The 26,931-nt window shown below is 37.0% G+C and overlaps 1 protein-coding gene across 1 annotated transcript in view; it reads left to right on the forward strand.

The window, feature by feature from the left end:
• Positions 1–26,931, forward strand: part of DCC (DCC netrin 1 receptor) — a 1,016,863-nt gene that overhangs the window by 829,596 nt on the left and 160,336 nt on the right. Inside the window, exons 18-20 of the mRNA XM_036763165.1 lie at positions 1,613–1,851; positions 7,913–8,051; positions 17,509–17,616. Of these exons, the coding sequence (XP_036619060.1) occupies positions 1,613–1,851; positions 7,913–8,051; positions 17,509–17,616 (486 nt within the window). The remainder of the gene's footprint in view (positions 1–1,612; positions 1,852–7,912; positions 8,052–17,508; positions 17,617–26,931) is intronic.

Raw genomic sequence — 26,931 nt, forward strand, 5'->3', positions numbered from 1 at the left:
AAAGAGTCAAAAAAATCCCCAAACTTTCATATGCCACACTAACTTGATGGATATCCACCTGATGTCCAAGACCTTACTGAGATAGCACTGTCTTCAATTTCTCCCAATGATTTCATAAATCCATTTGGGTTTAAAGGAGGCCTTAATGAAAGAGGCATCAAAGGAAATTTGAAGAGCCTGGGCTCTCTCATTAAATTTTAAACACACATTTTTCTTTCTCTTTCTTTTCTTTTTCTATTTTTTTTTCTTTTTCCAAAGACTAGAGCTCAGTCAACTACTAAATAATTCAACGGAAAACAGTGTGATGAAGTAGGGATAGACATATGAAATAGTCTGGACAAACTGAAGCAATCATCAGGAAGGCTTTGCTTTAAGTCATATTGTTTAAAAAAAAATAAATGTTGTGGGACTGTATCGACACATGTACTAAATTCCAACTGTTCTCTTCAAATAACCTGCCCATGGGTAAGACCTATAGTGTCATATCTCATTTATAAATAATAAGAATTAGGATGCTATTTAAAGTCCTTTTCCACCTTTCTATTCCCCATCTGACATATGTAGAAATGTAATTATTACTATCGTCACAAATGAGCAGTTATAAATCTAATTTGCTGAGACTAAAATGTAATGAAAGAATTTCAGAATAATTTTGTGACATTCCATCATTAGACAAATTCAATTATCCTATCCATGAGTAAAATGAAGTATTCTCCAAATGTCAGTTGTCTATAAGTTATAGATGTTAGCTCTGTGCCTCCTCCAGAGATGCAGAGTGCTTGAAACTTGGATGATAAGCACAACAGACTCTTAGATTTTTCGTAAATGCCTTAGCCTGTTGCCTTGCCATCCACACTATCTACGTGGGTCCTTGGCTAAGATCAGCTACTATGGTCACTACCAGAAGACAGCATTATTGACAGGTATATAACTGAATTATGTTGACACCCTGGGTAGAAAATAATTCACCTGGAACAAACCAAATCCCAAACCAGTTAGGAATGTGAGTCACCATCACTGTAGCAGTCGATAGTGAAGTCACCAGTCATAGACTTGTTATTAAATTCAGAATGCTCCATTCTTCACTCTTTTAGCTTCATGACTTCCAAATATGAATGCTGATGCAGGACAAGCAACAATAAAAGCATAATAGGGTTACAATAGGGGAGAGACCTGGAATGGGAGAAAGTAAAAGATGAGAAGTAAATTACTAAAATGAAAACTTTCCTCCAGATGAGGAAATTGATCACAGATTTCAAATTCTCTTTTGTCCTTTTACTTTTAAGCTGTAAATATATTCAGAAATCAGTTTTCTGTTAATTCTTTAAAATTCCAATGTGTGCATAAGAAGGTATTTGTTTTTGGATATAATTTGTATATGAATGCAAAATATATGAAGAATTGGTTGGAGTTGGTTTCACTTATGAAGTAGCAATATTACTTCCAATATGTTTTCTGATTAAATTAATGACATGTTTTCTGTTCTTCTCATGTTTTCCTTCATCATTACTGCCATGCATTTAACTCATTGTGATGTGTTGTCACCAATATTTATTTTTAAACTATTTTATTTATTTATTTGTTTGTTTCATTTGGTGGGTTTTAAACCCAGATCCCATTGACCCATTGGAAGCTGATTTTTATCCTTTACCTGATGATTTCCCTACCTCAGTCCCAGATATCTCCACCCCCATGCTCCCACCAGTAGGTGTTCAGGCTGTTGCACTTACCCATGATGCTGTGAGGGTCAGCTGGGCAGACAACTCTGTCCCTAAGAATCAAAAAACAACTGAAGTTCGGTTTTACACTGTCCGATGGAGGACCAGCTTTTCGGCAAGTGCAAAATACAAGGTGAAGTTCTAACTAATTTTATGTATTATCAACGCAATATTTTTTCTTTCATTCATTGTTGCACTGTTTTTAATAGTTGTTGGATTGTAGAAGAGAAGTCACGTTTATACTTTCTGAAGTATCTGCAGTGTTACTCAAATTCTACATCCCAAAGGTAGCAGTGGAGGTGGTAATGCTACTGATAATTCTCCTCCTCAGCTTTCCAGCCTCATCTGGATATTTGAAGTTTTTGGTTTTTTTAAGGAAAACATTGATAATGCTAAAGGTAGTACTGTTAAGAATACCAGACTACAATTGGAGGGAATGTGTTCAAACATAGAAGTCATGTGTGACCTTTTGCCTGAAAATGTTTATGCCTTTATTTTTATATCACCATCCATTCAGACTTACAGTATCCCCTTTGAGATAGAGAGCCAGGACCCAATATAGTAATACTGATTTTACTTTTTTACGATAAATTCATTAGATTTCCAAAGCCTTTCTCAACACCTCACTCTAGAAATACTTGATAAAAATATGGCTAGAATGACAAAATGCTCAACCCCAACTCAAACCAATCCTAGCCTACAGGTCATGTACAAGGAAACTTCAGTTCTCTTTAAAGATTTTCAATTAGCATAGACTGGAGAAATGACAGATACCACCTATAAACAAGGGAAAAATCAATCTCTCAATAAATGGTAAATGAGAACCTCAAACTGTATGGTACTGGGTATGTTATTTAGGAAGGAAGCACAGTTTAGTGGTTATTGCCTAATTTCTTCTCTGGATATTAAAATGATATTTGCTTCAAACATTAAGGAAAAAAATGAGAGATCGCATGAGCTAATGTAGCCTTGCTAATAAGTTTATAAGCTTCAGCAACGCACTAAGAAAAATTAGCAGCTTGGCTTAGCCATGTCTTCATTTTCCTTTCCCTTCTGCTCTGATTCCTTACCATTGAAGAAAAACAACTTCAAATTCATATTCTGGCTATTTTCAAGACTAAAGTATCTTTTGAAAATTTCTCCCTACAGATAAGCTTAGATATTGAGGGGGAAATGATAATACATTTATTTTTCTTAATCTCTTAGTATTATTTCCTGAATTTAAAATTGTAGGGAATCCATATTTCATGATAATTTTACTCTAAGTCATTTAAAAGCAATTTTCTTTTTGTTATGTTACCATGCTAGGTTAGAATTTGGAGAAAACTCACCAGTTAAGTTCATATAGTGGTACTGATATTAAGACATGAAATAAATAGCCTGTCTGTCTGCTTAAAGTATTAACTTTAAGAGCTAATGGCACCATAAATAAAGGCAACATTATCACACAAGGTATCCACAAGAACATATTGGAATTTTTTTTAAGTTTTTTTTTAACTTTTTGGAGGGGGGAAGGCAGGGCAATTGTGGTTAGGTGACTTGCCCGAGGTTGCGCAGCTAGTGAATGTGTTAAGTGTCTGAGGCCAGATTTGAACTCAGGTCCTCCTGACTTCAGGGCCGGTGCTCTACTCACTGTGCCACCTAGCTGCCCCTTGGAATTTTTTTTAAACATAGTCCATATGCTGCCATTAACTGAGTTTAAATTTATTTAGAATAATCTCTCCCTCTTTTATTTTTAAATGCAACCTCATCAATGTCTGTCACTTGTGTCCCTTGAGGAATGCAATGAATTAATAAGCCTAGAAGATGATAACTCAATGAAAGTTTTCAAATATAACTATAGTACGTCATCTGTAAAAATTCACTTCGCAGAATGGATGTGGCTACCCTGTCAAGTAGGGAATGAGGAAAATCTGGCAGAATAATGATAGTTTGAATCAGGCTAATTCCCAACTCCCAAAGTTTCTGAGGTCACATAGGTTGTCATTTTGCATAGTTGAAACATAGTTAAAATTTCCTCAAAAAAGTCCTTCAATAACATAAATGACCTACCTTAGGAAGTAATGAGTTCCATATCACTAGAAGTCTTTAAATGGAGTCTGAGTGACCATTTGCAAGGGATGCTATTGAAGATTTGGATAAACGTTGGACTCAAGGCCTTCTAAAGTCTATTCCCAATCAGATATCTTAAAACTCTCTAATGTGAGTTAAAAAAACTCTCTAAAACTCTCTAAAGCTAAACACTTACCTACAGTATCCTATAGCCAACAGTGTGCTGCAAATGTGTAATTACCTGCTCTCCCCGCCCCCCCAAAAAGGATAACTTTATCTCCATTAATAACATTTTCTCCCTTAATTTTCTTAAGTCTAGCCAATCAACAAAACAACAAATCAAATCCTAATTTGTAGCATTTGCCTATTTCTGAAGTGTAAGTTTTCATATGGAAAATTTAACAAATGTCTCTTGTGAGACAGTGAACTACATCCAGCATCCCTCTGCCTACAGCTATTGTTTGAATTACTAATGGAGAATAAAGAAGCCTTCTCTTCCTTTCCCTCCTCTAGTGGATCATAGCATGAGAGTAGACAATGGAATAAGATTGGTCCCCTCCTCATCCCAAATACTAGTCCTTACTACTCTTGGCATTCTCCTCCACCTCACCCATCTTATGGAATCTTATATCCCTTTAGAAATATAATTAATTTAAAGTTTTCTAAAACTGAATAGTAATAAAACATCCCATTTCAGTCTTTTTCAAAGCATATTCATAGTGATTATCTCCTTTCATCTTTCCTATAACCATAAACAATATATCAGGCATTTGTTATGACCTTTTTACAGGTAGGGAAAAAGAGTCCTAAAGAAGCCAAATGACCTGTCTGTGGTTATACAATGAGTCAAACATACTGGTTTCAGAAGTATATCATTTTTACTCACTTCCACCTACTTTTAAGCTCTAATTTATTTGTTTTTTTTTATTTTTTAGTAAGTTTATTTTTAGTTTTCAACATTCACTTCTATAGGATTTTAATTTTCTCCTCCTCCCTCCCCTTCTCCCTCCAAGACAGCATGCTGTCCAATATAGGCTCTCTCTATATATTCCTATTAAACATATTTTCACATTAGTCGTGTTGTATAAAAGAATTAGAATGAGTGGGAGTAACCATGAGAAAGAAAAATGTAAAACAAAACAACAAAAAAAGAGAAAATAGCTTCGATCTGCATTCAGACTCCATATTTCTTTTTCTGGACGTGGATGGCATTTTTCATCATGAGTTTTTGGAATTGTTTTAGGTCTTTGCATTGCTCAGAAGAGCTAAGTCTATCAAAGTCAGTTATTGCATACTGTGGCTGCTACTGTGTACAATGTTCTCCTGGTTCTTCTCACTTCACTCAGCATCAGTTCATATAAGACCAGATTTTTCTGAAGTCTGCCTGTTCATCATTTCTTATGGCACAGTAGTATCCCATTACATTTATGTACCATAACTTGTTCAGCCATTTCCCAATTGATGGGCATCCCCTCAATTTCCAGTTCTTGGCCACCGCAAAAAAGAGCTGCTATAAATATTTTTGTACATGTGGGTCCTTTTTCCATTTTTATGATCTCTTTGGGATATAGCCCTAAAAGTGGTATTGCTGGGTCAAAGGGTATGCACATTTTTATAGCCTTTTGGGCATAGTTCCAAATTGCTCTCCAGAATGGTTGGGTCAGTTCACAACTCCAACAATGAATTAGTATTCCAATTTTCCCACATCATCTCCAACATTTATCATTTTCCTGTTTTGTCATGTTAGCCAATCTGATAGATGTGATGTGGTACCTCAGAGTTGTTTTGATTTGCATCTCTCTAATTAATAGTGATTTAGAACATTTTTATATGACTATTGATAGCTTTAATTTCTTCCTCTGAAAATTGCCTGTTCATATCCCTTGACCATTTATCAATTGGGGAATGAGCTCTATTTTAAATACTCAATTTGTGGTTGCCAAACCAAAAACAACAACAAAACAAACAATAACTCTTGACAGCTAAAGATCCAGGTCAGCCTGAGCAGGAGTCTTTTACTTCTCACTATACGAATGCTGTATAGTGAGCCAAATAGATCACTGATTAATTTAACAAGTATTTATTGAGTACTTACTAAAGTCAAGCTTTTATGATAGATTCTGGTGCACGATGCATAGGAAGTTATTGCTTCATGCAAAGAGATTATGATCAGTTCAAGGAAATGAGGTACCCACAGGTAGCTCTACTTTGAGTCAGTCTATGATTATGGTCACACAAGTGGCTCTTATGCCCATATCATTTCCTTTATAGAGATATAAGTAATAATTCACAAAAAAATATAAGAATTTTTTCTAAATATCATGTTCTTAATCAATGAGCAAGGAGGTGTTTCCTGGAAACTGGGGCAAAAGGTGAATGCCACTTTGTTAATCATCTTAACTCAGGAAAATAACACATATTTCAAAAATGAAAGCAAGATAAATATTTAAGCCTGTGAGAAGTTCCAGGGTCTAAATACCGAGTATGAATCTATATTTACAAGGTTTATAAAGAGTTTCAAACTCTCCTCTTCCTGTGAGTGATACATATTAACCCAGGATACAGGGTGATTTATTTTGAACATTAAAAACAGTAAGGAGTGAAAACAAATTCAACCTTCCACTCATGTTTATTTAACCTATTGTCAAAAGTCAAGAAATGCCAAGGGATTCATCACATTTAAATAATGGTGGCAATACTCAGGAAACCAATAAAATCCCATTGTCCTAAATGTCATATGTTCATCCTTTTCCACTCAGTTCAGGTCACCATATTTAAGCGTTTATGTTTAGTCCTTCAGTCAACAAGCAATTATTTAGTGTTTACTAAATGCCAGAGTTCTAAGTTCTGGCAGTACAAAGAAAGACAAAAACTGTCCCTACTTTTAAAAAGTTTACATTCTAATGGGGTAAACAACATGCAAATAACTAGGTACATTATACCAATACATAAAAGGTAGAGGGGAAGAAACTAGCAGAAGGGGGTAATCTGGGACCCCAGCAGGCAGCAGTGTTGGCCCTGAGTGTGAAGGATTCCAGGGAACTAATAGGCTTAACATTATTTGGTCTATAAATCTTCACACCAAGAAATTGAAAAAAAAATATTTGTTTTAACTATAGGATTTATTGCCAGAAATATTTATAATATACGTATGTATACAATGTTCATGTGAATTTGTGAATTTTATACCTATGTATGTGTATGTATACATATACACATACATAAATACATGTGTGTTTGTGTGTGTGTGTGTGTGTGTGTGTGTGTGTGTATTCACAAACTTGATTTTGGCAAGCTTAGACCACCTAAATAGAATTTCTTTAAGATATTTTTAAGGATTACAAAACATAAGAATAATATTTCCAGCTTTACCTTCAGTCAATGTTTATTATGTTCCTACTGTGTGTATAATATGATAGATCCTTAGGGAGACATAAAGATTAACTAAGACAGTCTCTACCCATATAGAGCTAATAATCAATCTAAAAGGAAATACCACATTTCCATACGTAGCTACAATCCAAAATTCAGTCTTGAAGCTCGATCTTACATAAATCAGTGATGACTCTATATAGTCAATGAACAATATTAAAAACCTTTGATGAACATAATTTGAATTTATTATAACAAAACTGAATCTAGTCTGATTATCTATTCTACAAAGGCATTCTCTAGACTAAAAAAGATCCTAGAATAAGGTGACCCGTGGCCTGTCATTGTAGTTCACTTTTCCCAAGAACACGGCAGGTTCTTATATTAGGAAAGGTTACCATGCTAGATCACTCTTTAGTATAAGAGTTCACTTTATTGGATATTGTTTGCTTTGCAGTTTACCAGGATATAATATATAATATAATAATATTATATTAATATATAATAGATTATAATATAATAATATTATATATAACAATATATATAATAATTATATATTTATATTTTTACCAGAATATAATACTGTATCTTTGTACTTCCCCAAAAGAAATCAGAGCCAACATTCCCTGCTAGCAAATGCATCTGCTGCCAGGAAGTCCATGTTTTTTATTGCTGGAGTATTTGATAGTCTCTTTTTTTTTTTTTTTTTTACTGTATTGATCAAGTTCACAGTCTTTCTCTGCTTGCTTTTTTTCCCCTTATGTGTGTAGTCAGCAGATATAACATCTCTGAGTCACACAGCAACAGGCCTTAAACCAAACACTATGTATGAATTCTCAGTCATGGTAACCAAAGGTCAAAGGTCAAGTACATGGAGTATGACTGCGCACGCCACTACATATGAAGCAGGTATGTTAAATCAAAGATGTTTAAATGATCTGCTCTTCGAATTGACATTTCTAGTGTTCTCTACACTATTGGCCAGCATGGCCATCTACATAGAATGGTGCTACCATATATTCCTTCTACGTAGACTAGCCAAGACCTGGAATTTCGTGAAGCTTGAATATAGTATCTGTAACAACAAAGATAACAAAATGATGATGATGGTGGTGATAACAACTAGCATTCATATGGTATCTTAAGGTTCATAAAGCTATTTAAAAATATTATCCCATGTAATCCTCAAAACAACTTTGTAATGGAGGTGCTATTCCTATCCCAACTTCATAGATGAGGAAAGTAAGACAAACAGAAGTTACATGGCTTGCCCAGGGCTACGCAGCTAATAAGTGTTTGAGGCAAAATTTGAACTCAGGTCTTCCTGATTTCAAGTCCAGCACTCTAAACACTGGGTCACATAGCTGTTTCAAGAAGTGAAGATGAACTCCATCTTTGGATTCGTTCTCAAATTTAGTATATTTCGATACCGTAAAATCCACGTTATCTCCTTGAATCATTCTCTTCACTTGTACTTTATACACACAAACCCAGAAGGGCGTAATTTCAACTAATGTTTAGTAGCTGTTTTACATTTTTTTTTATATGGAGTTTCCTTTTACACAGATGTTACTTAGGAATACAAGAGAAAAGGAAGATTGATTCCTCAAAATTCTAACAGTCTCGTTAGAGATGCTAAGCACATACGAAAAACAAAACAAAACGAAACTTAAATATTGAATGCAACATGTTAAAATGTACAAGATAACATAGTGCAGATTAAATTTGTAAGCACTAACGGGACTTAGAATAAAAGAGTGATTAGAGAACAGAGTCAGTTGGGGGAATATCCCCTTGAGGAAGTGAGATCTGAAGATTGATCTGGTGATGGAAGATGGGCCAGAGAGGAAAAGAACTAGATTGGCAGATAGGAGCTTGTGATTTTTCTTAAACTCACCACCGCTATTGCTGCTACCTCTATCTCCAGGAAGCAGGCAACCAATACATCAAGAAAGGACATTGTATATGGGCCTCCCAGGGTATTAGAAAAGGTTCCTGCTGACCTGGAGCTCCCAGACGGGTCCTAGAAGTCACTGTAAATAGGGGCAGATTAACTAGAAGCCAAAATTAACCTTGTAGAAACATACCTGAAATAGGCATGTCTTAGGATCAAAGCAATTACTTCGGTGGTTATCAAAAAAAAAAGTTTAGGCTCAACATTAGGGCTGCTTTTATACCCTCCCTGAAGCTTACCTTGAATAACCCCCTCTGAGTGTATAAACCAGAGCTCGTGTCTTCACCTCCACTGACTGTCAACAGGGTGACACTTCAAATCTAGGTTAATGAAATTCACTGAAATTTTACAATTTTATTTACTATGGTCATAAATATAGAGTTCATAACCTTAACTCAATTGTGATGTGGAGTTGGCATTTATAATTCATAGAAAACTAGCATCCAAAGAGGGCAGATATTAAAATACTTTATTATTGGGTTTGTAGCTTTACATCATATTTGTGGGAAATGACACTATGGTATTTACAGTGTTTTGTTTTGTTTTTGTTTGTTTTATAAAACTACTCCCTGTAAACCTTTTCTTTTGAGATGAGGTGAATTTTAAAAGCTATGAATGGTCAACCGTGGTTTTCCTGTCACGCTGTTTTAAAATTTCACATACTTCCTTATTCATTAGGGGACTCTTCACAAAGGGCTTACTCTTCTTTTGCATGCCATCCTCCTAAGAAGTTATAGAGGTTTTATTTTGCCATTCTCTAGTGCTTTTTCCCAGTTTCTATGAATCTAAACTTTTCACTCAATGTTCTGCTCAAGTGAGTTCCCTGTCACTAGAACAGCTGAGGAAGCCTTTGAATGTTGTCCAGTGTCTAGGGTTGGTATGACTTTTTTTAATGAGCGATTTGTGTGCTTTTGGGGGTACAAAGTCATTCATTGTTATTTTGGTTGGGAAAGAATCAACCAAAGCTTCAGCTGTTTAGGAATATTACCTCATTCATATAATATTTCTAGTTTTCCAAGATGTTTTGCTCACAATAACTTTTGATGTAGGTACTCCCTCACCTCCTTTTTTTACAGATGATTAAATTGAGCCTCTGAGAGGTTATAAAATTTGAGAACAACAACAACAATAATAATAATAATAACAGAAATGGTGCTTTAAAGCTTATGACAAGTTCTATTCTATACATTATCTTATTTGAGCTTCACAGTAACTGTGTGAAATATGTGTTATTATCCCCATCTTACTAAAAAAGAAACAACCTTTGAGAGGTTAAGTGACTGCTCCAGAGTCACACAGTGAAATAGAATTTGATCTCATGCCTCTTGGTTCCAAGTCTAGTATACCATATTGCATCTTTACCATCTCCATTAAAACAAGTAGTTAAAGAAAAAAGATAGGACACCTTTTTTACAGGATTGCTAGGGCATTAGGACAATACTCTTGTAGCACTACTATTAATTTCATCCTGAGAGAGTGTTATCATCTTGCCATAAGTCAAGTATAGTCTCTGGAGCTACTCTTACAACTGTTGAAACTGGCAGTTCCAGTCTCCAGAGCTTCAGCACCTAGTTATCATCAATTCAAAGTTCAGGAGCAACCCTCATGGATTGAGGGTGGTAATTTTGCAGTAGTATTCTTGAACCCACATCGTTGTGGTTCTTCCATCATTAGTGATTGATATAAATTAGTCAGTCAGATTGAATTAGCTTTCAGAATCGTGGGGACAGAACATCCCCCAAAAGCTTGTGATATACTCTTCCACCAGTATGTATCTGAAGTTCAGAGGACATATGTCACAAGGGAGTACCTTAACTCCTGGAAGTCCCTTTGTTGGAAGCCTCGAGATTTTCACCTTAGGTGTGGTGTAGCTTTCCTAATGGTCTCCCCATTGAGCCCTGAATCTTTCTTTCCTCATTGAATACATTCTGTCCTCAGCTCTTTGCAGACACTGCTACTGATCACTGCTGTCCCATGGGACACTGCTAGGATGCTGGCAAGAAGTCTAAAATTTACAAGGTCCTCCTATGGTCAAATGGGGTGAGGAGAAGTGAGAAAAATTAAGGTACTTTCTTCCTTCTCCCATCCTCTAGAACTGATACCTTCACAGGGGCTTGATTGCAGGAGTTCATCATTAAGGGCAGTTAGGTGGGACAAGAAACAGAATGCTAGGATTGAAGTCAGTAAGACTCATCTTCCTGAGTTCAAATCTGGCCTCAGATACTTACTAGCTAGGTGACCCTGGGGAAGTCACTTAACCCTCTTTGCCTCTATTCACCCATCTGTAACATGAGCTAGAGAAGGAAATGGCAAACCACTCCAGTATCTTTGCCAAAAACAAAACAAGACCAAACCCAAATGGGGTCATGAAGAGTCAGACACAACTGAAATGATGAACAACAAAACCGTTAAGGTGCTCAATACTCAAATTCTGGGTTCAAAATTAGTTTGCTATTTTATAGACCATAGATATGGACATTATATATATATATATATATATATATTTTATAAAATATATAGATATTTCAAGGCATCCAAGTTCCCTCAACCAATAAGGTCACACTTCCACAGTACATCCATTCCAGTTCATCCAAAGGCTTTCAAGGACTTCTAAACCAACAAAGGATCTGGCACTTAGTCTAAAATCTATGATTGTCCGATGTCTAGACCTTGTTCACACATAGTTCATCTGTTTTATTGGTTGGTTGATTATTCTCACTTGAGAAAGGGATCCAGGCTAACTTCTCATCACTTACTTTAAATGAAGTGTAGTGGTGCCATTGGTAGAGTCAAACACAACCCTTACAAAAGCACTTTACTTATAAGCATAAAAAGCCATGTCAAGTCTTCAAATGTGTAAAACAGATTCCTTTGAATTCTCATCCACTCCAGACCCTTGAGGTAACACCACTGGAAAGGTGATTGCTGATAAGAAGTAATAAAATTTAGGGGAAAGTGATTAATGATTAGAACAATTATAAAATGAGACAGTGATCTACAAAGATAAGTAAAAAGCATCTGGATGAGGTACCCAGGTTATGATCATGATTAAGAATAACTCATAAGTATCTAAAGATATAAATGAAAGAAGGAAATAAAAAAGTAGAAAAAATGACTGAACTACTGACTTTTACATATTTAATAATTCAGAACATATATATGGGATGGAGCAGCCAAATTAACCATCTCATCAGTTTTAGGTAATAATATACAGTCTTGTACTTGAGGAAATCTAAGTAATCTGTTTCCAGGCTCTCTCCATTTTGATTTATCCTAAATACTGCTGTTATCTCAAGCTTCCTACTCATAAGCCATTTATAACTTCCCATTGGTCAAGTCACTTAACCCTATTTGCCTAGTTTCCTTATCTGTAAATTGATCTGGAGAAGGAAATGGCAAACCACTCCAGTATCCTTGCCAAGGAAACCCCAAAAGGGGTCACAAAGAGTTGGACATGACTGAAAACGACTAAACCACAATTGCTTACTGAATGAAGTCCAAAATTGATGGTCTAGGTGTTCAATATTTCCCACAGTCTTGTCTTTACTTTTCAAGTTGTTTCTCTTACTAATAACATAGATCTGTTCACATATGATCACACACTCAGTCATCTCCATTTTCTAATATTCTACTATGCTCATCCCCATCGCTACCCCAAGAACCTTTTTACATGCAAAGAAAACTAAGGTTAAAGACATATATCAGTCGGATATCTGTATCTGCTAAGGCTTTGTTATCATTTTTCCCAAATGCTAGAATCAGTCCATGAGATTCAGCACAAAGACCAAATGTGCCTCAGTTTTGTTGGTTGTATACAAACTAGGAACACATGCCTTCACTCTTAATTTTTCCATACTCTCTAAATGGAAATACTCCTAGCGGGATGCCCTGAAACCTCTGGAAATCTGTATCTAATGATCCCAAACATAGCTTTAAATTGTTCAGGAATCCATATATCCCTGCTCACTGACTCATTTACCATGACACCACCACATATTGACTCATATTCCCTCTGTTTCCACACATTCATGAGTCCTCATCATTTGTCTCCTTTTCCACCGTGGCACTCCAAACAAATGTTAATTCTCCATCCTCTCTTCACCCAAACTCTTTGCCATGTACTTCATCACAAACATTCTGAAACCAGTCTATTGAGTCAGCCCTACTCTACCTATTAGCAATACTGGGAGAACATCTTAATGGTCTCTTATAGTTGGAGTGGGAAATTCATTGCTATAGGTAACTCTGAAGCCTGTTCACCTCATCATACAGGTTTTACCTCTTCAAAATCTGCCATCTACTCTTCTAACTTGACTCTCTGCTCAGCCATTACTTATTTCTTTGTTGTCCCGAATAAGCATTTGCCCTTTCTTATTTTTATATCTCTACTCATGAATTTAGAATATCCTCATACACTTTCCTATCTCCAACTTATCAAAATCCTAGTCATCCTCTTCACCTAATAACTTCTTTTATTTCCTCTGCTGCTGTGTCTATTTATACCGTTCATAAGTGACTTAACACTTAGTATTGTAATTATCTCTGTATATGTTTTTTTTTCTATCCTATGTAAGTGAAGAAAGTGAGTCCTTGGACCGATGCCTCATTCATCCCATAGTCTCTATCATAGTTTATTGTAAACTTAATTATATTTTCAATAGATGCCAGAATTATTTTTTAGCTCTACTAAATCCACAATAGCAATCTAGTCTAATGGGAAAAGTATTGAACTTCAAGGATGTCAGGTGACTTGAATTTTGGTCTTGGCTCTGCCATTAACTATAAGGACTCAACCTTTTGTTTCACTTCTATAAATCTACTATTTCTCACTCAATGTCATGCCACAGAGATGAAATGATAGATTCTAATGATGGGAGAAAATGAGAAACATGTTGACTTCTCTTAAAATCAAAGGATTGTTATATTTGCAGACATGTATAAGACAGAGATGGACACATAAGAGAAGCTTAAAGCAGCATATTACTGTTACTTCAAATAACATTGGGAATAAGTTAAATAGTTGAGACCCAGTCTTTGGTTAAAAAAAAGAAACATAATATAGCATCTTATTGGTGTTCAGTCATTCAGCCATGTCTGACTCTCCATGACCCCATGGACGATAGCATGCCAATTCTGACCATGAGATTTTCTTGGCAAAGATACTAGATTGGTTTGCCATTTCCTTCTCCAGTGGATTAAGAGAAACAGAAGTTAAGTGACCTATCCTAAGTCACACAACTAGTAAGCATCAGGCCAGATTTAAACTCAAGTCTTCCTGACTCTAGTCCCAACACACTAGCCACTGAGCCACCTAGCTGCCACCAATATAGCATCTAGATATCTGATATTTGTAATCACTTACGTAACCAAAAATGAGAGGTGACAGAGGACACTGTATAGATGACTGCCCTTGGAATCAGGATGACTGAAGTTTTGACTCCCACATATGCCAGAGACTTTGATTACCAGTCACTTACTTAACCTCTCAGTGACCCAGGTAAATTTTCTAAGACTACAAGTTATAGAAGAGTTATTCATTTGTACCCTATATTGGTGAAATCATGTGCCAGACAAAAACAAGCAAACAAATGAATAAGTTAGTAAGATCATTAAAAGAAGAGATAAAAATGTTTAATCAGCCTTGTTTGTTGGCATCTTATAAAAAGCACACATTAAAGTTTATTATAATAACCCACTTCTTTAATTGGATGATTCATTTTTATACTCAAAAAAAGATGAAGTCGATGGATCATTTTATCTTCTTTTATGCCTTCATCTAGCAAAATGAGCTGGCTCATCACCTTTGAGCTTCTTTTTACCCAGTCATCAACTTTTAATATAAAGAAGGAAAAATAGTTCATCCTGACTAGTTTAAAAGGCACAGCTTTTTATCTAATGACTAACATGAACTAATTTTTTAGTACCTTTTAATAGTAGATAAAGGCCAGGAAGTCCATGGCTACACCACATCCCCCCATAGGTTAGCCTGGCAACTATCTTGAATTGCTTGTGTGCATTTCTTTCTGTGTCTCTCTGGTAATCCCTTCTTTTTAGAGAACATTGTCTTCAATGTTATCTTCTGGTGACAGTGTTGCTTTCCCATTGGTAACTTTCCCTGGTCTGGGGCCTTCATTATCATGCATATTAGCTCTTAGTCTCCTTCCTCAGTAATCTAGGGTTGACCTAATTTATTATTTCTTATATCTCAGGAGGTGACATTTCATAACTCGTATAGACATAACTGAATTGGAATAGTCTTGGGTGGCATTGGGACCCCAGATGACTTTGAGAATCAGGCATATAGGCACTAGATTTGGGGACAGGAGTGGGTTTCTAGGTGAAAGATAAAGCTATAAGACTGGGAGGTCCTTTTATATGCTTTGAAAATTGAGTTTCATACAATGTCAAACTCAAAATCAGAATTAGAGATCAATCTACAAGTATTTAATTGCCTGCTGTCTGCCAAGCATTGTCTCACACGCTTGAAATACCAAGACAAAATGAAACAATTCTTGACTGCAGGGAACTTGCATTCTAATAGAGAAGAAAATATGTACATAAGTAAATATGTTGTATACATACATACATACACATTCCAAGTAGGTGAAAAGCAGAAGTACTTTGAAGGGATACTGTGGATAAATCTGGGTCTGGGATTTGATTTCCCTACCATGTATAGCTCATATATATTTAAATATGTGTGTGTGTGTGTGTGTGTGTGTGTGTGTGTGTGTGTGTGTGTGTGTGTGTGTGTGTGTGTGTGTGTGTGTGTGTGTGTAAAAAAGAGACAGACAGAGAGGGAGAAGGAGAGAGAGAGAGAGAGAGAGAGAGAGAGAGAGAGAGAGAGAGAGAGAGAGAGAGAGAGATCCACAGAGCCACGGAGGGAAGTAAACCTACAGGAGACAAGAGTGGGAAGGATGGAAAGGGACAGGCAGGGGAAGAGACAAGAAGAGAGGTGAGAAAGAGAAGAATAGGTGAGGAGTAAGGAGAAAGTAGTAGAAGGAGAAGAGAAGAAGGGAGGATGAGGGGGTGAGAAGGGAGACATAAGACAGCATGGTACAGGGGAAAGAATGTCCTACTCTGGAGCCAGATGACCAGGTTTCAAATTATTTCTCTGATATTGAATGATCTTGGGCAAGTCACTTAACCTCACTGAGGTTCAGTCTCCTCATGTGTAAAATGAGAGGGTTGGACTAGATAGCCTCTGAAATCCCATCTCACTTTAAATCTGTGATTTAATAAGAGAGAAAAAATACGTGTAGAAAGTAGCATGACATATATTTGCCCTGTTGTTCCAACTCATTGGCAACTTCTAGGAGAGAAGACCTATAATTTTCATGATCATTAAGAGCCCAGCAATTGCAAGAGCAAAAGGGATGTTTAATATATGTCTTCCTGCTTTGTGGCAAACCGCTCTGAACTTTAACAGATTAAACAGAAATCCTACCTTAATTCATACCTCATTGGTACCTATTGACTCTAAGATAGAAAGATGTTCCCTGTCATCCTGAATCTGTTCTGCTCCCACTAAACCCTTTTCATCTTATTTAGATTTTAGTGGATATCAAAGGATCGTCAATTTAGAGCTAGAAGTGACCCTGGAAGCCGTCTATCCCAAATCTCCATTTTGCATACTGAGACCCAGAAAAGCTGCACTTCGTTAACAGGTTGAATGTGTTTCCCACAGTCACACGGGCCTTGACAAAGGTCAGGAGTTTGAACTGGATCCTCTAACTTTGGAGCCAGTGCTCTCCTTAACACCATACAGCTTAGATAGTGCAAGGTAGTGTTTCCATTTTAACTTGCAAGTCCTAAAATATCAATAAGCATGTTCCCAAAGGGAAAAACATGGGACTGGAATTGAAATCAGAAGACCTGGGTTTTGCTTCCATCTCTGCCACTTATTATTTCTATGCCTTTGGGTCTCAGTTTCCTCACCTGTAAAATGAAAGTATTTTACTAGATGCCCTCTATGTCTTTTCTAGCTCTAAAATCTATAATACTGTAAGTGGTGGGTTAGTATAGATAACATTTTTTAAAATACAGAGCAATGAATTAATCCATATGCTAAAGAGGTAAGTAGGTAAAGAGGTAGGTAGCCAGTTACTTATAACTGTTTTCAATTTTTCAGTTTAGAAATCAACTAAAAATCACTTCAATTCTATGGGCTCTATTCCATAAATGCAGTATTTTTGGCTGCCATGGAATGCCCTATTTCTTCTCACTTGGTTTAAATTCAGACATGGGAGGACAGGAGAGTAGATGAGGAAGGAAGGGAGAGAAGTGAACACCAAAACAAACTTACTGTACTTGACCAGCTACTGGCAAAGCAAGATCATGATTGAATAGCCCATGGGTGTTTGTTTTCTTTCATTCTCAGTGATTAAGCTTTTTTTCTATCTGCTTTTGCAGCTCCAACTTCTGCACCCAAGGATCTGACAGTCATTACCCGGGAAGGGAAGCCTCGAGCTGTCATTGTGAGCTGGCAGCCTCCTTTAGAAGCTAATGGAAAAATCACTGGTAAGAAGCACAGTGGCCATTACCAAACTTGGCCAATTCTTTGATTCCAGCCTTGATTGTTGACTTCAGGGCTGCTTCTACTTCTCCCTTTTTGGGTTGTTTCCTGTCACAGCCCACCAGACAACACTGATTCACTTCTGCTTCTGCTTTCCCCACCAACCAGTGCCAAGGCCACTCTAAAATTGATTTCCATTTTAGAGTTGCCTACAGAAAGGAGGTGGAATGAGAAGAGCACACACCCTTTCTTGTAGGCAGGTGTATGTGTGTTTATATGTGTTATATACTGTATCAGTAAGGCAAGATTTGTGACCTTGAGGATGACCACGAACATGCCTCATGATTCCGAATTGCAAAGTATGAAAATCTCTCTAGGTAGAAGGCAGAGGAAGTGTAACATTTATGTAGACTCCAGAGGATAAAATCCAAAGACCAATAACCCCAATTCAATACAGCAGTAATTATATTCCAAAACCACTAAGCCCACCTTAATGTAACAACAAGGAAATTATAACAGAGTATTATAGCGAGGAAACAAGTCATCCTGTAACCTTCCCTCCTGCTAGGGCCTTCCTGTAAACAATCAATGTCTGCTGCCTCAATGTCTTCTTCTCATTCCTGCTGCTCTCCATTCTGTCCCTCTTCAATTCTGGTTCTCTCACACACTCTGGGCTCTCCTTAAATACAGTCCTAGCCTTGGCTAGACCTCAAGTCTCTGACTGGCTGAATTCATGATTAACTAGAACTCAGTGCACATACCATTGGCTCTGGTCTTAGCAACTCCCCTTAGGGCCCTGAAGGCTTAGTACCTAGTAAGTAGAGGCTTTAGGCCTACTTTCAAACAAAGATATTATCAAGCTTTCCTACCTAGCTCCACCTGAGGCCTGTTGAATGGGTGGGGAAGATCTTTGGTCGCATTAATACTACATATACTTATACATATGTGCCCATATATAGGAATGTTGTCATAAGTTTTTTCAAAGAGTTGCTTGATTTTACAGAATTTTTTTATCTTCTTTTTTAGTCTATATTTTAAAGGATGGAACTCTATAAGGAAGAAGGGAGAGGGAAGGATATAAGGAAAACTATAGGTGATCTAAAAACAAAAAAGTAAAATGAATGTGTATAAATACATATGTAAAAAAAATATGCATACATATAATTGTCACATATATAAATATATACATATAAATTTATATTCATATAAATGTCTACATATATCTAAACAAGACCCAATCATATACACATCTTTGTGTGTGTGTATTGTATGTCATTTTTGTTGTTTTTGCATGACGTACATTTCCCCATTTCTCTCCCTCTCCCTTCCTTCTTACCAAGTTCCATCCTTTATAATACAAACTGAAAAAAAAGAGAGAAAACATTCAGCAAAATCAAGCAACACATTGAAAAGAGCCTAAAATCACATACATTGTTCCACTCTGCTCTGCAGAGGATGAGAGTAGCAAGTGGGGGGGGGGGTATTTTTTCATATCTCTTCTTTGGGGTCAAGCTTGGTCATTATAATTTTGCAGCATTCAGTTCTGATTGTTTTGGCATTCTTCCCATTTACGTTGTTGTCATCATTGTGTGTGTTGTTTTCCTGCTTCTACTTCCTTCCCTTTGAATCAGTTCATCTAAGTCTTCCCTGCTTCTCTTTATTCATCATGGTAGTTACTTCTCACAGGGCATAAATATTTCATTACATTCATGTACATTGGTCAGCAGCTCCCCCAAAAATGAGCATCTACCTCATTTCTACTTCTTTGCTAACACAAAGTGCTGCTCCCTTTTTTCTTTAATTGCAGAAAAAATGCACTGATATATTTTTTTTAATTCAGTGCTTTTGTACCAGAGGGGTCCTGAGGTATACTGCTCAGCAATTAGAAATGTCTAATAATTAGTAGTTTGTCTGAAAAAGATGAAATGTAAAAGATACCTAATGATCACATACTTAAGCATTTTGTGGGGAAATCAGATTTATTGCAAGGGTGGTAACTCCTTACTGCCACCTTCAAGTCACAAGGCTCAGAAATGACTGACACAGAATAAGCTTAATGAATGTTTCCCAGTGGAAGATTTTATTTGGCCAAATATTGCTGATAACATCAATGCCTAATTAAAGCACCCATTAGAAGCTTGTAATGTTAATTTAGTATGAAAAATATAATAGAATTCTATCAGGAATTTTGCATTTAAATTATCACTCTAGGCTTTTAATAGATGTCTCCATAGCATATAATTATTATGAAAAAAAATTATACAATTTGAAATGTGCACATTATAGTCTAATTAACTTGAACCACTAGGTTAGGCACATGCAAGTTTCACTTTTTGTTTCCATAGCAGAGGTAATCTGTGGATAGTTCCTTTACATGCTAACAAAGTAATGGAAGCATTTGAAGATAGTCATATGATCCTAGGGAATGTGGGTCAGCTGATAGACTTATCTTCATGCCAGTAACCTCCAGAATCTTACAAAATGAAAGAATAATGTGAAAATTCAACTTGTGATTTAAATTTAACTTGAATACTTGTTGTCTCTAAGAAATCCCTTTGCCTACAATCACCCAACAGAATTCTCATTTGAGCTGTCAGATTTAGCAAAAGAGAGGCATAAAACCTCTTTATGTATCATGTGCTCAGTTGTCAATGTGCCAGCATTTTGAAGATCAAACTAGTTCTTTCCATTTTTACTTTTAATTTCAGTTTCCTCATTGCTTCTGCTCGTGTGTGTATACAGACACATATGTGTATCTTTGTATGTATACATATGTGTATACACATAGACATACGTGTGTGTGCATACACATACATATATGTGAACTGTTGCATTGTCATCGTCCTTCCTCATCTTCCTCATCTTTTTCTTCTTCTCCTCCTCCTTCTTCTTCTCTTCTCTCTCTCCACCTCTACAGGCGAAGTCACAAGGTAACATAGTCTGTATAAGTCGGAGGCAAGATTGGAATACAGGTTTCCTTGGCCAACCCTCTATTTACTACACTGCACAATCTCTTACATTGTGTTATAAATGCTTATATAAAAGCATATGGGAAATTTTTACCTAGCAAGCTGATTAAGAACAATAGCAGAAGTTGACAAGCAGTGATATGTACCCTCTGCTGGAGGTCTTTCAGGTCCTATTACCACCCCCACTCCACCCCCCCCCCCAAGCCTTCCCTTCTGAGATTACCTTCCATTTAATTACCTTAAAACTCAAGTCACTCTGGCTTTCATTGAATGGCCAATAATAACCCCAACCCTAGCCTCTGTGGCTCATTGTTTAGATTTTGATGGCTTAGAATGAGTGTAAATAGCAATTATTTTCTGTTCTGGTGAAGAATTCTGAGGATCTTCCCCTCCCAGATTGATATATTTGGGGTGGTAAATTGATCCATCTTTTGTCTCAAGTCTTACTCAGCCTGTAGTCATTGAATGGGCGTGGCCCCAGACAGACTGAGACCTAGGAAAGACCTTAATTTAGGAAGGCCAAGGTCACCTACTGAATCCTGGGCCATAGCCAGTTATCTTGGCCTTTGTTTTGCCACTGAATTTTGATGATTCTGGAAGAGACTTTGACCGATGACTTTGGGTGGTTCTGCTTCACTCATATCCAATTCATGTGCAAGTTGACTTTGGTGCCCTTAGAGAGAAGTACAGAAGGACAAAAAACAATCTTCCATTTATTGTGCATGTGTCCTGTTCTGGGTCTAATTATTTACATTTTGTCTCCTACTGTAGAATATCTATTCCTTGAGGGCAGGGATTATTTTTGCCTTTCTTTGTATCCCAATGTAACAACAATGCTATTTGCAGGTGCTGTGGGAGTGTAAGACCAATAACACCAACACACTGGTGAACTGCTAGCACAGGTTCTTTGGTCTGCTTTTCTAAAGGAAAGCAACCTTAAAGGGGCCGACAATCTTACTTTAATCAAACATATATGTGTGTGTGTGTGTGTGTGTGTGTGTGTGTGTGTGTCTATATATATGTATATGTATCATCCACTTCGTTCAGGGGAAAAGTCAGCACCCTTAACTTCAGAGAAAATACAAACAGAAATTATAAGCAGAAATTATATAAACAGAGCAAATATAGACAGCAAAGACAGGGTTTCTAACTGTCTGACCAAAAGCAATACGTACATAGTTACCAGAGAGAGAAGCACCAACATCTGGGTTTTTCAAAGCCAGGGGGGGTTCCGTAACGTCTACCCAGAGTCTCATCTGGCGACATCACACGAACACTCTTCCCATGAGTGACCCCCAAAGCAAAATGCTAACCTCGGAATATATATATACCCTTCTTCAGGTTCAGAGGGTATCATAGCTCTCATGACCCAGGCTCATGTGACTCAGGCTTCCATGAGACTCAGGTTCAAAGCAGGTCACATAGGCCAATGAAGGGGCAGGAAGATCTTCAAATTGTATGAACATTACACCCCACTACTCAGCCTAGTGTTTGGCAGATAGTAAGCACTTAATAAATTCTTATTGATTATTTACTGATTATACCTAAAAATGTGTCCTATGCAAGAAATAGAGTTACCAACCACTGAGTTACCATTGATTATTTAAATTGTTCTCCTGAGATTCAAGATAACTGATAAGATTCTTGGAAGTCACTCAAACAGTGATTTTGTTGAGATAATTAAAAAAACTCAAATCATAAACTATCTATGTACACTATTAAACTCTGCCTAATGAATTTACATTATATAGTGTGAAAAACCTTATCAGTGTACATATTGCCCCAGTGTTTTTATACTGTTCTCACTACTCAAACAGTTATTCACACATAATGAAAACATTCAAAAGCTACAGTGATGTTTAGGACTAGAATGTGATACTTTCCACCTTTCAAAGGCCATTTTAAATGGCACCCAGTTTTTCAGAGAGTGTGTTTATCCCTTTGAAGTATTGTAACTGCACTGTGGAGAGAGGCCAGGAAGTATGCATGATCAAACCAGCATCCGGGAGTTCTATTCTTCAATTCCGAGATAAACTATCATCAAGAAAAATGGCTAGGAAAATTATCTTGATTCCAGATTGGTAGGCAAAGATTTCAGGTTTTGTAAGCTACTGCTTCCTTCTCCTCTAGGTAAAAAGTACAAAAAAGTTTGGGTAAGTCACTAAGGTCAAATACCTATGTGCCCTCTTGAGTGGATTATCCCTATTTTTGTGACACCCTTGGATTTTTCTATATTTCCTCTTGGACAGTGCCAGAGTAGGTTTTTGTTTTGTTTTGTTTTGTTTGATTTTATTAGAGATTCTTACTACAAGAAGAGATCAGTCAGCCAATCAAGAAACATTTATTAAATGCCTACAATGTGCCATAAACTGTGCTAAATACTGGGGACAGAAATACCAATAAATACAGAGACAGTCCCTAAACTCAAGGTGGTTGCAGTCTAATGGGGGAAGACAACAAAGGAAGGTGAAAAGCAGGTCAGGGAAGAAGGTACCCAGCAAAGGGGCATGATGGAGAAGTCCAAAAGCTGTATGGTTAGTGGGAAGTGGGGAGAAGACTGTGTTCGGCCTCCTTCTGAAATGGAGCTTAAAGAGATTAAAATCTATCTTTAGAATACCTTATTTCAGGAACATCAAGCAGAGCCCCGACAATTTTGTAACTCAGCAGTTAAGTACTGCATATTCAGATGTAGCAATGAGGGTATTTACAATGGTAACTATTGTAAGTGTTACTGTTGCTGTTTGTCCTTCTTTCTCAAAGAGGACTATGACATCAGGAAGGTGAAGTCCTGACTTGCAAGTAAGTTGGACTTATGTGAGACAGGGCTGTGCAAGGTCACCAATCTCACTTTCTCCTCTGTAGCCATCTCAGTCCAGTGGCAAGATACAGATCCGGAGGAGGGTAGATGGCCGTGGATGCAGTGGGAGACCTTGGCCTTTTTAAACTAAAGTCTTTCCCAGGTCCCAGTTTGACTGAGGCAATGCCCAGTCAGTGATTAAAACTAGATATCTATATCTTACACCATATACCAAAATAAAGTCAAAATGGGTTCATGAATTAGGAGTAAAGGCTGATACTATAAATAATTTGGGAGAGCAAGGAATAGTTTACTTATCAGATTTATGGAAAAGAAAAGAATTCATGACCCAACAAGAGATAGAGAGCATTACAAAATGCAAAATGGATAATTTTGATTATGTTAAATTGAAATGTTTTTGTACAAAAAAAGCCAATGCAACAAAAATTAGGAGGGAAGCAGAAAATTGGGAGAAAATCTTTACAACTAGTATCTCTGATAAAGGCCTCATTTCTAAAATATACAGGGAACTGAGCCAAATATATAGGAATACAAGCCATTCCCAATTGAGAAATGATCAAAGGATATGAACAGGCAGTTTTCAGAGGAAGAAATTAAAGCTATCTATAGGCATATGAAAAAATGCTCTAAATCACTACTGATTAGAGAAATGCAAATCAAAACAACTCTTAGATACCACATCTCTCCTGTCAGATTGGCTAAAATAACAAAACAGGAAAATGATAAATGCTGGAAAGGATGTGGGAAAATTGGAACATTGTTACATTGCTGGTGGAGTTGTGAGCTGATCCAGCCATTTTGGAGAGCAATTTGGAACTATGCCCAAAGGGCTATAAAAATGTTCATACCCTTTGACCCAGCAATACCACTTCTAGGGTTGTATCCCAAAGAAATCACACAAGCGGGAAAAGGACCCATATGTACAAGGATATTTATAGCAGCTCTTTTTGTGGTAGCCAAGAATTGGAAATCAAAGGGATGCCCATTAGTTGGAGAATGGCTGAACAAGCTGTGGTATATGAAGGTAATGGAACACTATTGTGCCATAAGAAATGGGGATGATACGGACTTCATAATAACCTGGAAAAACCTACACGACATAATGCTGAGTGAGCAGAGCAGAGCCAGGAGAACACTGCACACAACCACAGATGTATGGATTCCGTGAGGACCAACCCTGATAGTAACACAAGGTGCAGGCACAACTCCAAAGGACTCACGATGGAGAATGCTGTCTACATCCAGAGAAAGAACTATGAAGTTTGAATGCAGATTGAGGCACACTTCATGCTCGCCTTTTTCGATTCTCTTTTGTTTTTGTTTTTGGGTTGTTTTTTTTTGCTTTTTTTGGTTCTGTTTCTTCTTTCTCATTATTCATTCCATTGGTCTTAATTCTTCTCCACAACTTGACTAGTGTATAAATTAATTAAATGGGGGGAGGGGGGGAACTAGATAAGAAATGAGGCCAAGAATGGCCTCTTTTACCTAGTCAAAAAATCAATCTGGGAGGGGAAGTCCCTCAGGGTTTCTCACCATAATAGAAACAATTGCTATTTACCTTCACTCTGAGCCATTGGGTCTTGGGGTAGAACCTATTGTTGACCAATCAATGAAAGCCAGAGTGAATTGGGTTTAAAGTGTGGTTGAAATCTAGGCCAGAAACCCCAAGATACCGTCTGAAGTTTCAGAGATCAAAATTTACATTCCTTTGGACAGAGAACCTTACACCCATGTGGACAGAGGGAGAGGAAAGGGGGGGGAGGGGAGGGGAGGGAAGCTAAGTGCTTTACAGATCTTATCTCATTTGATACTGATGGCAGGAGGGGATGCTACTAATTATTCACTTTGTACTGTTGAGGAAAGATTGGCAGGCAACAATTGAGTGACTTGCCTAGCCTCCTACAACTAGTAAGTTTTTGAGTCCAAATTTGAACTTCCTGACTCCAGATTCGGCGCTCTATTCACTGTACCACCTGGCTACTTCTTAATGCCATAAGCCCAGACAAATGGGTAGCCAGAGGTTACTATTTAATAGAACTACTAAAATTGACACTGAATGCTTCCTCATTGGAGCTATATACCTCGTTGTCAGGAGGGTATAAACGATGCTGCCAACTATATTCTTTTTTGCCAGATATTAACTTTACATTCTAGGTCTGTCAAGCTAGCAACTTTCTAACATGATAAATTGACTTTAGAGAAAAAAAGGAAGGGATAAGTATTCCACATTCCCTCTCCATATATTTACACTTTCACAAGAACAAAATTATCTAAAAAAGAAAGGCTCGCTCATACGCTGAACACCACTTGAGTATTTTTATTCGCATCAGAATTATATATGTGTATTGGATATCATCTTCCTACACATCTGCATTCTGGAGTGTGACACTGCTGGTACTCTATGAAAACCAGTGTGAGTGGGGATGGAAAGGGGTGTGGAACAAATGATAGTGGGTAGAGCATATATTCCATATTTGTACAAAAGTGATTCCAATGACTGAATACTCAGGGCAACCAGGAGTTGCAGGCTATCTCCCAACCTCACACTTTGGAGTCCAGCCAAATGTTTGAAAGAGGAGGGAGAAAGAGGACAAGGAGAAAAGGAGGAAGAGAGCAAAATAAAAATATATAGTGTGAAAGTATTTGTATATTAAGTCTAAGAGCTGTGACTCAAAATAATCCCGATTTACTGTTCAATGAATAATCCAGAGTTTATCTATACAACACAAATGTTTTCCCTTCAAGGTAGTAACCTTGGAAGGTCATACACTTATTCCAATTATGCCTCATTGCTAGAAACCTTTTTTGTGAATCCTTTCTATTTTGTGATTATCTTTAGAACACATTTACCATGGGGCATATGAACAGTCAGGCAATTGCCAGCTTTTTGGGGGGGGGAGGGGGAGAGGCGGGGTGTAGCAAGGTCAGCTAATTAGAATGAATCAATTCTGTTAAGAAGTAGTGGTAGATATAGTTGGAGAGCTAGGTCAGGATCCAATTGTGGGGAGTTTTGAATGCCAGTCAACGAGTTTCTTTAAGCTGTAAGCAGAAGAAATCCATTGAGTTTAGGAACATTAATCTCATAGTACTGCATGGCATGGTTTGGAGGGGAAGGAGAATGGAGGAATGGAGGCAAGAAGACTTAGGAGGTTGTATAATAATCCAAGTGTTACTTGATAAGAGATGCCATGATATCTTGATTTTAAATAAATGTTTAAATTTAACATTTAAATAACCATTTCTTAAATAAACATTTTTGACTAATTTCAGTATGATCCCACAGAATCATTATTATTCATTTTTTGTAAGACATAGTCATCATTAGTGACATATTAGACTACTATGAGTATAAAAATATTGAAAAAAATTATATGTACTCACTTTTCTCATCTATAAAAAGGAGTTATGCTACATAAATCCCCAGGTTCCTTCCTCCTCTAAATTCTGTGAGCCTAAGACTTGAGGATAAATGTTATCAAGTTATAAAAATTATTCTCTGAAATACTTACTTTATTTCTATATATAGGAAGAAA

The sequence above is a fragment of the Trichosurus vulpecula genome, chromosome 1 (assembly GCF_011100635.1).
Source record: "Trichosurus vulpecula isolate mTriVul1 chromosome 1, mTriVul1.pri, whole genome shotgun sequence".
Taxonomy (NCBI): Eukaryota; Metazoa; Chordata; class Mammalia; order Diprotodontia; family Phalangeridae; genus Trichosurus; species Trichosurus vulpecula.